The 12,874-nt window shown below is 42.0% G+C and overlaps 1 protein-coding gene across 2 annotated transcripts in view; it reads left to right on the forward strand.

The window, feature by feature from the left end:
* The window catches only part of fut8b (fucosyltransferase 8b (alpha (1,6) fucosyltransferase)), a 95,194-nt gene that overhangs the window by 56,980 nt on the left and 25,340 nt on the right, over window positions 1–12,874 (forward strand). For both annotated transcript variants that reach the window (XM_073493456.1, XM_073493455.1), the window contains exons 3-5: window positions 608–726; window positions 1,819–1,981; window positions 9,342–9,456. In XM_073493456.1, coding sequence (XP_073349557.1) covers window positions 608–726; window positions 1,819–1,981; window positions 9,342–9,456 — 397 coding nt within the window. The remainder of the gene's footprint in view (window positions 1–607; window positions 727–1,818; window positions 1,982–9,341; window positions 9,457–12,874) is intronic.

The following is a 12,874-nucleotide window of genomic DNA, read 5'->3' on the forward strand; positions in this document are numbered from 1 at the left end:
TTTAAATGGTGTCTGTCTCAAGCTAATTCATTCAAGGTGCTGCCGGAGCTAAATGAGTCAAAATCAGTCTGAACTCTATTTCTGTTGCATCGGAAAGAACATGTAAAGTGTTAATTTTGTAACTTCTAATCATGTTTTTTTCAAGTGATTCAGTAATTTTACTACTGAACCAGTTACGTGGTCAGTGATTGACAGCAATTGAAATACTTGTTTCATCATTTTAAGGAATTCAGCAAGTAAAAAATGGCAAACAGCTGCTCAGATTTTATGATTTTCCGTTTTACTCCGTTTTATATCTTTGTAAATTTGATGTTAATGTTGTATTTGTTATACAGAGTAAATAAGCTACTTGAAGATGTCAAGATGTTTTTTACTTTATTGAGTAATCCAAAAAATAATTGATAGCTTCTTTAATAGTGAAAGTAATCACTACACTTTTTACTAAATTATCTTTCACAGTCGATTTTTTTGTGTTTACTGGAATACAGTTTTACAATTTCAACAGAGTGTTTCTGCAGAGTAGGGCTTTTTTTTTTTCCTCCTGTCAATGTGCACATGCTCCCATGCTCACCCATCACATCCTCTCCTTGTCTCTTTCTCCCCCCAGGATACCAGAGGGTCAGGCAGAAGCCGGGTCCCTGGCTGCAGGGAGATTGCGCTCCCTGGAGGACCAGTTAACCATAGCCAAACAGAAGATCCACAGCTTCCAGAAACTCACTGGAGATGGTAAGCAGGCCAGGGCCATCTGAAAGGTTGCAGGGGAAGGATTTGGCACAGAGCTAGGAAATATGAAAGGATTGATTCTGGAGGTGTGTGGGTTGACTATATATGGTACAAAACAAAGTCAAAGGCTCATGTGAGCTTCCGCCTGCGGCGAGAGTCTCAGTCTAGACCAGCATTAAACCTGCTGCAGCTTAACAGCTATGATGGCAGAGCAGCGGTGTCGGATGGGCAGGGTTATGTGTGTATTTGCCACTCTAAGCAGTGGTCGGGGGGCAGGAAAGCTGTCAAGTGAGTGGGGAAATGTGTGAATGAAGTGGAAACGGTGTGAATGCCCCGATGGCAGAATGGGAAAGAGAGAGAGGAGAGAAAAGAGACAGACAGAGGGAGAATAAAGAAGGACATGTGAGCGTGGAGGGCAGCATAGGGTCAGCCTTTCCATCTTGCCGCAGGGGAAGAAAAAGCTAAAAATACCCTCCAGCTTTTTTCCACCAAGGGAGGGAGTGAGAAGAGAGGAGAGAGTGTGAGATCGGAAAGAAAAAAAAAAAGATTTTTTTTCCCTCTCCACCTCTACCTCCACCTCCTTCTCCTGCTCGAGGCTGTCCTTCCCTTTCCACAATTTTTTTTTTGTTTCCCTCGGCAGAAACCAGAGCAGGCAGCTGTGTTATCCATGTGGGTTACTCCACATTGTTTAGCTCGGGTGGGGTATAGAGTTCCTTCCTGTTGTTAGAACTGTGTGAGAAAAAAAACACAGAGAGGAGCCTTGAGGCACAAAAACAGTGATCAAGTGCTCCTTAATGAGGTCAAAGCAACACCCAGGGACACGGTATGAAAGAGGAAAATTTTATGTTCCGAAACCTTGCTTTGTGCCGTTAGCCTATTTAGGCTCACATAATCCAACACTGAAACATTCCCAAAGACCTCTTGGCATCTTCTCCGACTGTGTCTCTCCCTGCTGTATTCCCATGGAGGCGCTTTGAAGTTAACGTCATCCATTCATTGTTTTAGATCATACCTGCGTCTCAAATGTCATGCCAGCTGAGTGTCGTTGTTATGTTTTGTTGTGAGCTCTTCTCCTTTACCCCCCTCTCCCTGCAGGCCCTGGGCCCAATCAAGAGGAGCTGCGGAGGAGGGTGGAGAACGGCGTTAAGGAGTTCTGGTATTTTGTTCGCAGCGAGGTGAAGAAATTGGCCACCGTGGAGCCCAGCGAGAGGCAGAAGTACGCCGACACGCTCCTGCAGGACCTGGGACACCAGGAGAGGTGGGCATGTAGTTGCTTGAACACGTGGGAAACAACCACAAGTGGAAATGTCAGAATGGTTTGAAAGAAACCATTAAATCCATGGGAAAAACCCAAATAGCCTTGTTATTTTCTCAGGGTATAGCACTGTCACCTCCACAAACAGGGAGTCTGCCAGTGTTTCCTCCTCTCAGTCAAAAGTCATATATGTTAGATGATTAGTTTAGACTAAAATGACCATAGATGTGAGTGTGTTTTTCTCTTTCTTTGACATGCAGAACAAAATTAGGGGCAACTCTTGAAATGAGGATCAGTTGTGGACAATATTAAACATCACTGCAATAATAATACCTCAACAAGTATTGAAACATTCTTTATGGATTTTTTTCCTATTAAGTCATACAAACCCTTCTTGTATAGTGGTCTTTGCCTATTTGCTGTCTTTTGTGAAGTAACAAAAGTGTTACTATTTCTCCAAATAACTTATTACCTCCTCCAAGGAGGTTGTGTTTTTACCCGTGTACGTTTGTTGGTTGGTTTGTCAGCAGGATTACACAACAACTACTAAACAGATTTCCACAAAACTTGGATGGAGGACTAATCTTGGCCAAGAATAGACCCCATTAACTTTTGGCGCAGAACCAGATACAGGAATTTTTCTTAACTTTTATTAACATTGTAAAATAGGATGATTTTTTTTTTTTGACATTTTAGATAATTGCTTAGGGAATAATGCATAGATCTTGATGAAAAAAATCTGACGTATTTAGATGGCTGATACACTAAAGGGGACTGTTAAGCCTTGGCGGAGGTATGTCCTTTACTGAGTGCCTTTCTAGCTAGTATTGAATCTATGGGTTTTTTTTTTTTTTGATAAACGCCTTTCCCTCCTTCTGATAATGATTTTAAACATGCAATTTGTAGGAAATGGCTAGAATTCTAAGGTAGATACAAAACTATAGGGGGCAGCATAACCACTTACTGCTGCTCACTACACTACAGTTAGCTTTAGTTTTTTTTGGCTGTGGCAACTTGATGTCGTTAGCAGGTAGCTCAATTAGCCGTGGAGCTAAGAGGCCCTATTAGCCGATGCAGGTCTGCCTGGACTGCAACCTCAGTTAACGGGGGGAGTCATTGTGGGCAAAGGGGTCAGCTCAACCAGACTCAGCAGCCTCACCTTGAACACAGCTCAACACCTGACTGGGACTGAACACAGCTTCCAGGGCTGACAGAGAGGTCACTTTGAAGACAGGGGATACAGTCTGGAGGTGATTTGCAGAGGCTCTGACCACGACTATGACTTCAGGGACGAGAAGATGAGGCAGGCAGGGGACAAGAGAGGCATGAAGCGACAGACAAGAGAGAGAGAGTTGGGCATCAGCAGCTGGCGGAAACGGTGTTGTAGAGCTGGATTATTTTCAAATCTTACTCTGTGAATTAAGGATTTATTTCAACCAAGCCAGAGGGGATTGTGGAAGGACAAACCAAGACTGTTTTGGTGAGTTTTGTCTCTGTCAAGTTTGAGTGACGTGTGTTTTATGATGAGTTAATGAGACAATTAAGCCCTCAGTGAAACCTGGACTGTTGTATTTTTCTGTTCAGTGACATTTTGTGAGTTTATTTTGTTTCCTTGTTAGGCTAAGTGCTACGCTTGATTCAGTAGAAATGTCTGCAACACATCACGTAGATGTTTATTTCATCTTGTGAAGGGCTCATTGCATGGGTGAAATACAGTCTCCAGTCTCAAGACTATAATTCACCCATTGAGCCCTTCACAAGATGGAATGCGCAGAGTGCACTTGCAGTTTCCAAAGAGCACCTGTATGTGATCACCATGAAGACCCAGCAGCTCTTCCACTCAGCTGTCTTCACAATACGTTGATGTCTGTGACGTACCGTCAACACTGTTGTGTCTTCACATTCTGGAGATCTTGGAGGCAGCACTTGCAGTTGTTGCAAGAACAGGGAAACAAAGGGTAAGGGTCATACCCTCGCTGTCATCTGGATGGTTGGCTTCCACACAGTGAATGAAGAAAGGCCCGGTGTCACTTAGCCAAGTGGTTCATTGTAATCCTGCTGAAGTGGCTTACAGGGCCCATTGTCTTAGTCATTGCTGCCTAAGCAGCTTTCCAACGACTGATTCCTCACCCCGTACACACAGACACACTCATACAGTCACAGACTTTCACATGCATTCTCCTTCTAAACCCCCTTGCTCTCTTTGTATGTGCTTCAGGCAAAGGCTGAGAGAGCCAGTACAGATAGGGGCAGAGGTGGAAGGAACAACGAAATGTTTGACTCGAATAAATGCGCTGCCGCCTCATTTAAATTCTGCTCAGGGAGCAGGTAAGGTCCTTGTCTTGAAAAAAATCCCAAGTAAAATAATAATGTAGCGCATTATAAAAGTATGCAATTGCTCACCTGCTCTCTCAATGAAAACGATCACTGCATGATGGAGAGCTTTGAGTTTCGCAAAATTTTACAGACGTAAAATGAAAAGGCGTGAAAGCTCATAGAGATCTGCTGGGAATCACAACGGTTCAAAGTTCAAATGTCTGCAACGGGAAATGAAGGCAATTAACACTTCTGTATCTGTGAATGAGTGTGTCGAAATACTGGCACCACATATGTACAGCAGCAAAACAGCACATCACACTGTGTCAGTTATATCAAGTCTCAGTGAAAGCAGTTAAATTGAACTAAAATAACCTAGTTGAGGTTCAAAGTTAAAAGACACTCAGGAACATGGACATTTTTGTGACAAGAGGGCAAACTCCATCTGCTGGTGAAGATTATGTGACATGATTTTACCCCATAGGAGAGCTAATAAATGAACCTTGAGCTGAGATTATTTTTAACTGGAGTAATCTAATGATCTTGATCTATTTAAGAAGCAGATTAGTTTTTTCAATTAATCATTTAGTCTATAAAATGTCAGCCAAGTTCCCAGAACTCATGGTGACTTTTTTTAAGTTTTTATCTTATCTAACTAACAGTCAACACTGTATTCAGATATTCAGTTTACTGTCACTAAAGAAAAACAGAAAATGTTCACATATGAGAAGCTTGAACCAGTGACTTTTCTCTATTATTCCTCGAAAAGAGAGATGGGACAATATAAGTTGTGACCAGACCACTGATTGGTCAGTCAGAACAACCAGAGTCATTGCGTCGTCTGCGCCTTCATTTAAGACTGCTGTCCACAGTGGAAATGCAAAACAGATCTTGCGTTTAGGTAAAGCTATCAAGGGTGACGTAGGGGTTAAAAGGGTACTAAACCGACAGCACTTTGTTGACAACACAGTGTATAAATCTCCAGACCAGTACCTTTTGTCTTTCCTCCCTTTAGCCCATCTTCCGTCTTACTTGGCCTGGTGATGTGCAGGCTCTAATGTAAATCTGAAACCTTCTAATTGCTCTCCCATTGGTGCTGCACCAGTACTCAGAAAAGCTGTGCTCTGCTGCCAAGCCCAGCGGCTGCAGCCTCAGCGTCTGCCGCTTGAGCCAATCAGCAGCACCAGGGAAGCCCGGAAGCTTCACATATGCCCAATACCACACACAATTACATCCACAAAAGAGCACCCCCTCAGTACATAAGGACTTCAGGGCTGCACGACTTTGTGGCTGTGTGGAGTTCCCCCGACTTGCTACCAAATCCCTCAGGGCTTGTCTGCTGATTCCTTCTTGTTAAGTTGTACGTCCAGCAAGGTTCGCTTCTCCTTCCCGTAAAGGGTCGGTGATGGCTCCCCGGAGCTCTCCTGGAAGAGAGTTTGACATCCATTCACCGATTGTGGTTCCAGCTTCAAAATGGGACAATGAGTAATGATGCTATTTCATCATAGAGAAAGACACCATTCACCCTGTCGTGCTGTTAAAATGGGACATGGTACATATATCTGTGTTGTGTATGAGTGTCTCTGTGCATGCACTGCTGAATGTGTGCATAAGAACTCTCAGTCACACAGGATGTGACTGATTTGGGTCAAAGAAATGAGTAATAAATTAAGCTTGTATAAGTGTGTGTGTGTTTGTGTGAGTGTGAGAGTGTGATGTGTTTGCATCTGCCCTTAGCCTCATACATCAGAGCTCTTGGGCATGTTTTAAGTGGATGGTCACATAATTTGGCAGTATGTGACACGGACACATATTCTCTGTTGGAGGCACGCAGATGGCAAATTAAATCCAAAAAAAGCTAAACAACCAGAAATATGCTGTTGTCATTACAGCATGACAGAAACAACACATTTTATAATATCCTGAGCGCATGTTGAACCATGATAATGTTTAACACACAGTATACTGTCAACATATGCTGTCCGGTAAATGACTTTACCCGAGGCGCCACATAATGCTGTCGGAGTTTTCTGCAGAAGAGGGGGTTGCCTTCAATATCTGCCTGCTGGCGTACACAAATCACATGATTCAAATGAGTTTTGTTGAGGAAAATATCTGTGCAGAGTTTATTCAAAGTTCATTTATTTGATGTGAGGATATGAAGAGGAGTGAGACAGGCATCCTATCTGGGAAAAATAAGGTCACAGACAAGATATGCAAGCATGTCAAGTCAATTTTATTTTTGTATCGCAGAATCACAGCAAAAGTTATCTGATGACACTTTCCAATTAGAGCAGGTCTAGACCATACTCTTTAATTAACAGAGACCCAACATTCCCTCATGAGCAAGCATTTGGCGACAGTGGCGAGGAAAAACAGCCTCTTAACAGGCAAGAATGGTAATATAATGCAAGATATACAGTAGGGTCAAATAGTTTTAGACCACTAATCAAAATAATTCTTTTTTGCATTTGTTTCACATGTAAATAAATCAAATTATAGATCAATGATCATATGAGTTTGACAATTTAAAAATTTCTATGAATTTCAGAATATCTAGCACTCAAGCTGGACTACACAAGTTGGTGCAAAACCTGATGCCTTGAGTGTATAATATAGCAGGATATTGACCCCAAATAGTTTGAGTGAATTGCAGAATATCTTAGTATTTGCATGTCCCCCTTTTCATTTAATGGCAGCATGCACTCGAGCTGGTATGGACTCCACAAGTTTGTGCAGAACCTGATCGTTCACGTTATCCCAGCATGATTTGACAGTGTTCCACAAAGCTTCTCATGATGTCACAGAATGCTGGCTTTCTCAGTTTTTAAATACCCTCATAAATGTTCAGTGGGGATGAGGTCAGGTGACTGTGGGGGAAAGTCCATGTCAGTCAGGACTTATTGGTCTTCTTCGGTCTTCAAGACGTTCTTTAAAGCTTTGAGGTCTATTTGGAGCCATTGTCCTGCTGCAGTATAGAATCAAGTCATCAGGTTTTGCACAAACTTGTGGAGTCCATGCCAGCTTGAGTGCATTAAAGTAAATGGGGGGGCATATTGAATACTCAGATATTCTGAAAATGATTACTTTATATCCCTTTTTGCTTTAATGGCAGCATCCACTCAAGCCTGTATGGACTCCACAAGTTTGTGCCGAACCTGATGACTCCCACATGACTTGCCAAACTTGTGGAGTCAATGTCAGCTCAAGTGCATGCTGTCATTAAAGCAAAAGGGCGTACTAATGCAACACAGAAGTATCTTGACTAGTGGTGTTAGACTGTTTGACCTTACTGTACAAAATATTCACTTCGTCAAGATTATGTTGACCTAACTCGTCTGCATATTTAAGTAGGAGTGGCAATATTGATTTAAATTGTATATGTACTTTAACATTTCTGATATTGGTGCTGTAAATTTTCTTTTGGCAGTTAAAAAGGTTAAAAGCTGAGGCAAAATAATGAGGTAGGAATGTTTCTGGTGAATTAGAAAATGAAAAAATCTGATACAGTGCTTTGTCAGGTTAATGCAAAACTTCTGTAAAATCAATAGCGCCATAAAGCAGACCTGCTTATTGATTTACAACAGCCTCAATGGTCTAGTACAACCACAGATGAAAGAACGTTGGATCCAATCTTAAATGTACCCCTGGAAAACCAACCTGAACTCAACATGTATAAATGAGTTCTCCGATGCGATCTCATCCGAAGGCCTGAGGATAAGCAGGTTCGATCCAAAATCCAGTTGACCGGAACAGACACAGACAAACACCAACGCTGGCAGCAGTAACGTGCTTTATATGTTTACAAGCAGCTGTGGTCAAAAATTCCAGTGACACGTCCTTTTTCTCTGCTTGTCACATTTACACACTCCATCTCAAATAAAAAAACACATTTTTCTTGCGCCGTGCTTATGACGCGCCACATGATTAGAGCCAAGTTCACTCTGATCCACACGATTTATTGTCACAGAGACCTGCGGCAATACAAGTTCTAATTGACTTTACTGAATCCAAACGCAATATTTGAAATCTGCATGTATACATTTTCCGTTTGTGATCGTGTGGCTGAAAACCTGTCAATATGTTCTTTGTTTGCTGACCTGGCAGACACACAAATTGACAGCTAGGATCAATGCAGTAAATACAGTGTGATGTTTCTCTGGTTTCCCAACAAGTTGCCCTTTTAATTGCATCATGACCACAAATGTGTTACTGAGTCCTTGCCACACACTGAATGACATCATTGGGAATAAAGTGCAAGACATGATAGAGTTGTTGATGTCTTAGTTGAGGACATGAGGTCACATGTTTCGTCATGTACTCGGGCAGTCCCTAATATGTTTATACTCTTTAAAAAATTGCAGCTTAATGACTGTCCTAGATATTATCATTGTTAATGAAAGAAAAAGAGAAGTGTCTGTCCTGAAAATGGGATGATTGCAATGTATGTGAGGTTATTAAAGGATAGTTTCACCCAAAAATGAAAAATCAGTCATGATCTAATCACCCTAATGCCGATGGAAAGTCAGGTGAAGTTTTATAGTTCACAAAACTTTTCTGGAGCTTCACAGCAAAACAGCGTTGCAGCATTGTCTTAAACAGGTGAAGTAGATGGGGACTTTGGCTTTAAAAAAGAGTGTAAATATTGTCTTTTTAAATCAATTTTGAGATCCCAGGGCTTTCACCAGAGGAGCTGTATGGAGCTATTTAATGCTTTTTTTTGTTTTGTTTGTTTTGCTGTGAAGCACCAGAAATTTTTTGTGGACTATAAAACTTCACCCAACTTTCCATTGGCTTGAGGGTGAGTAGACAATGACTGAATTTCCATTTTTGTGTGAAATTATCTTGTAAATCTGAACCTATGAAAGATGTAGTTTGGGTATTTGATAATGTGACATGGCTCACTCAACATCTTGAGATTACCCTGCCTGCTGTACACTGTATTGCAAACCTTAAAAAAGCACAAAATGCCCAAAAGAGGTGGTAGCAATCAGTGTCTCTGTTCAGCTTTAATAATTAAAGTGTTGTAATGTGTCCGTGCCTGCAGGTCCATCATGACAAACTTGTACTACCTCAGCCAGGCGGACGGAGTGGGCGAGTGGAGAATGAAGGAAGCTAAAGACCTGTCGGATCTGGTCCAGAACAGAATCACCTACCTACAGGTATCTACAGACACACCTGCTGCTTCGCCAACTGGCCATCTACTGTCTCTCTCATTCATACACACACAAATAGACTCATATACACACCCACAAAGACGTAGTAAACAGTTTTGCGGATGTTTCCATCACGCGTGCAAAAGCGCATATGCGTTTTTCACGACATCTTTCACACTTGCTTGTCTCATTTGCACCATCCATAACTGTCAGAATCAGTTTCCACGAGGAGCAGGTGAGGAATGTGATAGCAGGCTATTTCAGCAGTTGGATCTGTCAGGCAGGATTCTTGTTGCTTGTCACCAGTTTAGTGACACACATGCATGCGCCATAGACGAACATGCTGACTTACAGAATGACAGATCGGCACACATTCAGTAATGCAAAAAGCGTCTACGCGGGATAAGGACAGACAGAAACACAAATGTACTCGGGCTTAGATAGATTCACATATGCTTACAGTTCAACACACACACACACAACCTGAGAGCAATGACACATCCGCTCACCCGCAGCCGCCCCGCTCTCCTTCCCCAGCGCTGGTGCTGCCGGGTTCTGGGTGGGGCGGTGCACCACGGCACCGGGCCCTGCAGCATTAATGAGCCGGTGTGTTTGATGAAGAGGACCCAGTCAGTCTGGCTGGGCGGAGACAGCACCACTAACAGCTGCTGTCACCACCGCTGAGGGATCACACCGCTCCACCAGCTGCCATCACTAATTCATCACACACACACAGAGTCGTGCACAGATGGATTCACCCACACCTACGCAAGCAATTGGCGCATACTCGCTCAGCCACAAGATGGATGCAAAGAGATGCCCTGTGTGTGTGTGTGTGTTTGTGTGTGTGTGTGTGTGTGTGTGCGCGTGTGTCTTGCTATCTCCCTCACTCATATTCACACGTCTATATGTACACACACAGACCGACGTCTCCCTCCTATCCTGCTGTCTGTGTGCCACCCGCACCAGCCTCTCCCTTCATTCCTGGTTTAACTAACTCCATCTCCGCGTCTGCTCCATCTGTCCACTCACAACATTGAGTGAACATGGCCGCCTTCTACAGATGGATTTCTGTTGGACATGCTTTCATCTATTTCTGCACCGTGAGCCTTTATATAGTGGTGTTAATTGGCAACGAGCAAGATGATGGTTTTGACGTTTTTGGCATCTTTGCAGCGCATCTCAGGAGATCATTGTCACTCAACAGGTGTGTCCAGTCTGTTAGTTATATAGCTTCAAGTAGCTATAGTCAGTGGTTTTATATTAACAAGAGAGCACATGACTGCGTGTATGTGAAGGACGTTGCTTATAGTCGTGAACAGTGTTGTGCAAGTTCACACTTTACAAGAGTAAGTTCAAAGTTCAGTTCACACAGATTACAATGAACTCATTCAAGTTAATAATTAATATTTTATCATTTTTATCACAGACATTTCCGAAAAACATAATTCCTCAAATTTGTTACAAATGTTCACTTGGGCTCAAAAATGAACTGATTTGAACTGAATTGGTGACGAAAGGTCAGAGGTCAAGGTCACTGTGACCCCACAAAACACATTTTTGGCCATCACTCAAGAATTCGTTCCGAAGAAATTTGACACACAAATGTCTAATTGGATAAAATTATGACATTTTATATCCAAAAGCTCAAAGGTAAAATGCACTGTGACATCATAATATTATGAAAAAAATGTTCTAGTCATTATTCAACGCCACAGTTCAGGAACAGCAACTTGACTGATATACAACTGTGATTTTAGTTCATTTTGAAGCTCACAGCCACAAAAAATTGACTAATTCCCGTTCATCTCTTCTATATTCTTCTGTATTATTTCTTGCAGTGTCTACTGTAGCACTACCACCCAACCTGGCCATCTGGGATCCACAATGTAATATACTATAGCAAAATATGTTGTATACAACAAAGAAAATATCTCTTGAAAGCTGCATGTTAATGACTTAACATTATTTTTGGCTGGAAGGATACCATTGTGCTAATGACGGCTCTGGCGCGATCGTATCCCTATGAGCAGCTTTGTAATCCAGCCTCAACTGCAGTATCTTTTTGGAGACGCTGTAAAATAAATCCATAACGATAAATCCAACACTGAATTCTTTGCTTCTAGTTGCAAACGGATATGTTCAGTTCACCGTTCACCAAAAATACGAGCACATTCATGCACAACACTGGTCATGAACCGATAGCGATTTATCAAATGACTCCATTCTAGGGAGCTTTAAACATCTTTCAGCTTGTTGGTTTTCCGGCTTCAACTTTACTGGTTCCGTGTCACCGCTCTCATTGCTCTCAAAAGCTTAAAAGCTGGCTCGTCACTACCTGCAAATCACCGAACAGCAGACAAATTGAAAAGTTAGGAAATAGTGCCGCATTTAGCGCTTAATGAGCCAGATATTTCCCCAGAAGTTGGGGACCAAAAAGAGCTAAGAGGAGACTGAATATTGGTTTGAAATTTGTCAGGTGGACAGAAACACAACTCCGTATTACTACTAATGTTGCTCCGTATCTGCCGGATGCCACAGAAAAGAAAACTGCCGTATCGCTTGACAGCAGAGCCAGAGAAATATGAAGTGAGTGAATTCATCACATCGCATTGTTTTAATATTGAAGACTAAAGAAGACAGGCAACCTTGGGTTCTGAAACAGTCATATTGAACCTGTGATCAAGTGCATTGCACTGGCTTTTGTTTTCCACAACTCATCTACTGAGTAAATGCCTTCTTTTCTATGAATCTCTTCTGCGTGGGTTCACAACTTGAATCCTGTGGCAGGAAAGGCAAACTCAGCAAGTAACAATGAAATAGAGGCGTTTACAGAATGCAAACATTATATAGGATATTGCTGAGAAACATTGCCCACAGTAAACAGTATAAAATGGGGTTTGATGTAATAAAACTCACAATGAAATGATCAAATCTTTAACATCCTCTTGCTTGGATTTTCTCTTGAGGTAGAGCTCGTTGACACTTCAGTTAGTGTAGATGTTTATCTTCATGCTAACTACTCTCTTTAATTGATGCACTGTTGCATAAAAGGTGTCACAACCTGTCCATGAGGAAAAATACAAAGACTTGATGGAGATGGATATACTGTAAATCTGCTGGCATCAGAGATGAGCAAAACAGACATTTACCTCCACAACACCTCTCTTTAGATTTCTTAAAGTGTTCACAGCTTCCTTTCATCTTCCTCTACAGTTTTTGAATGTGGGCACCACAGTGGATAATTACCTGAGCCTTACTTTCAATTCCTCATATCCAGTTGATGTCTGCCATATTCTCTACATAAACAATATCACAGTGGTCTCTCTGAACTGAATCACTCTGCAACTGCCTGTCTATGTTGCACACTCCAAAAGAACACCATTTAAACAGGCACTTAACCTACAGTACAGAGCGGTACTCA

Source organism: Pagrus major, chromosome 22, assembly GCF_040436345.1.
Source record: "Pagrus major chromosome 22, Pma_NU_1.0".
NCBI lineage: Eukaryota > Metazoa > Chordata > Actinopteri > Spariformes > Sparidae > Pagrus > Pagrus major.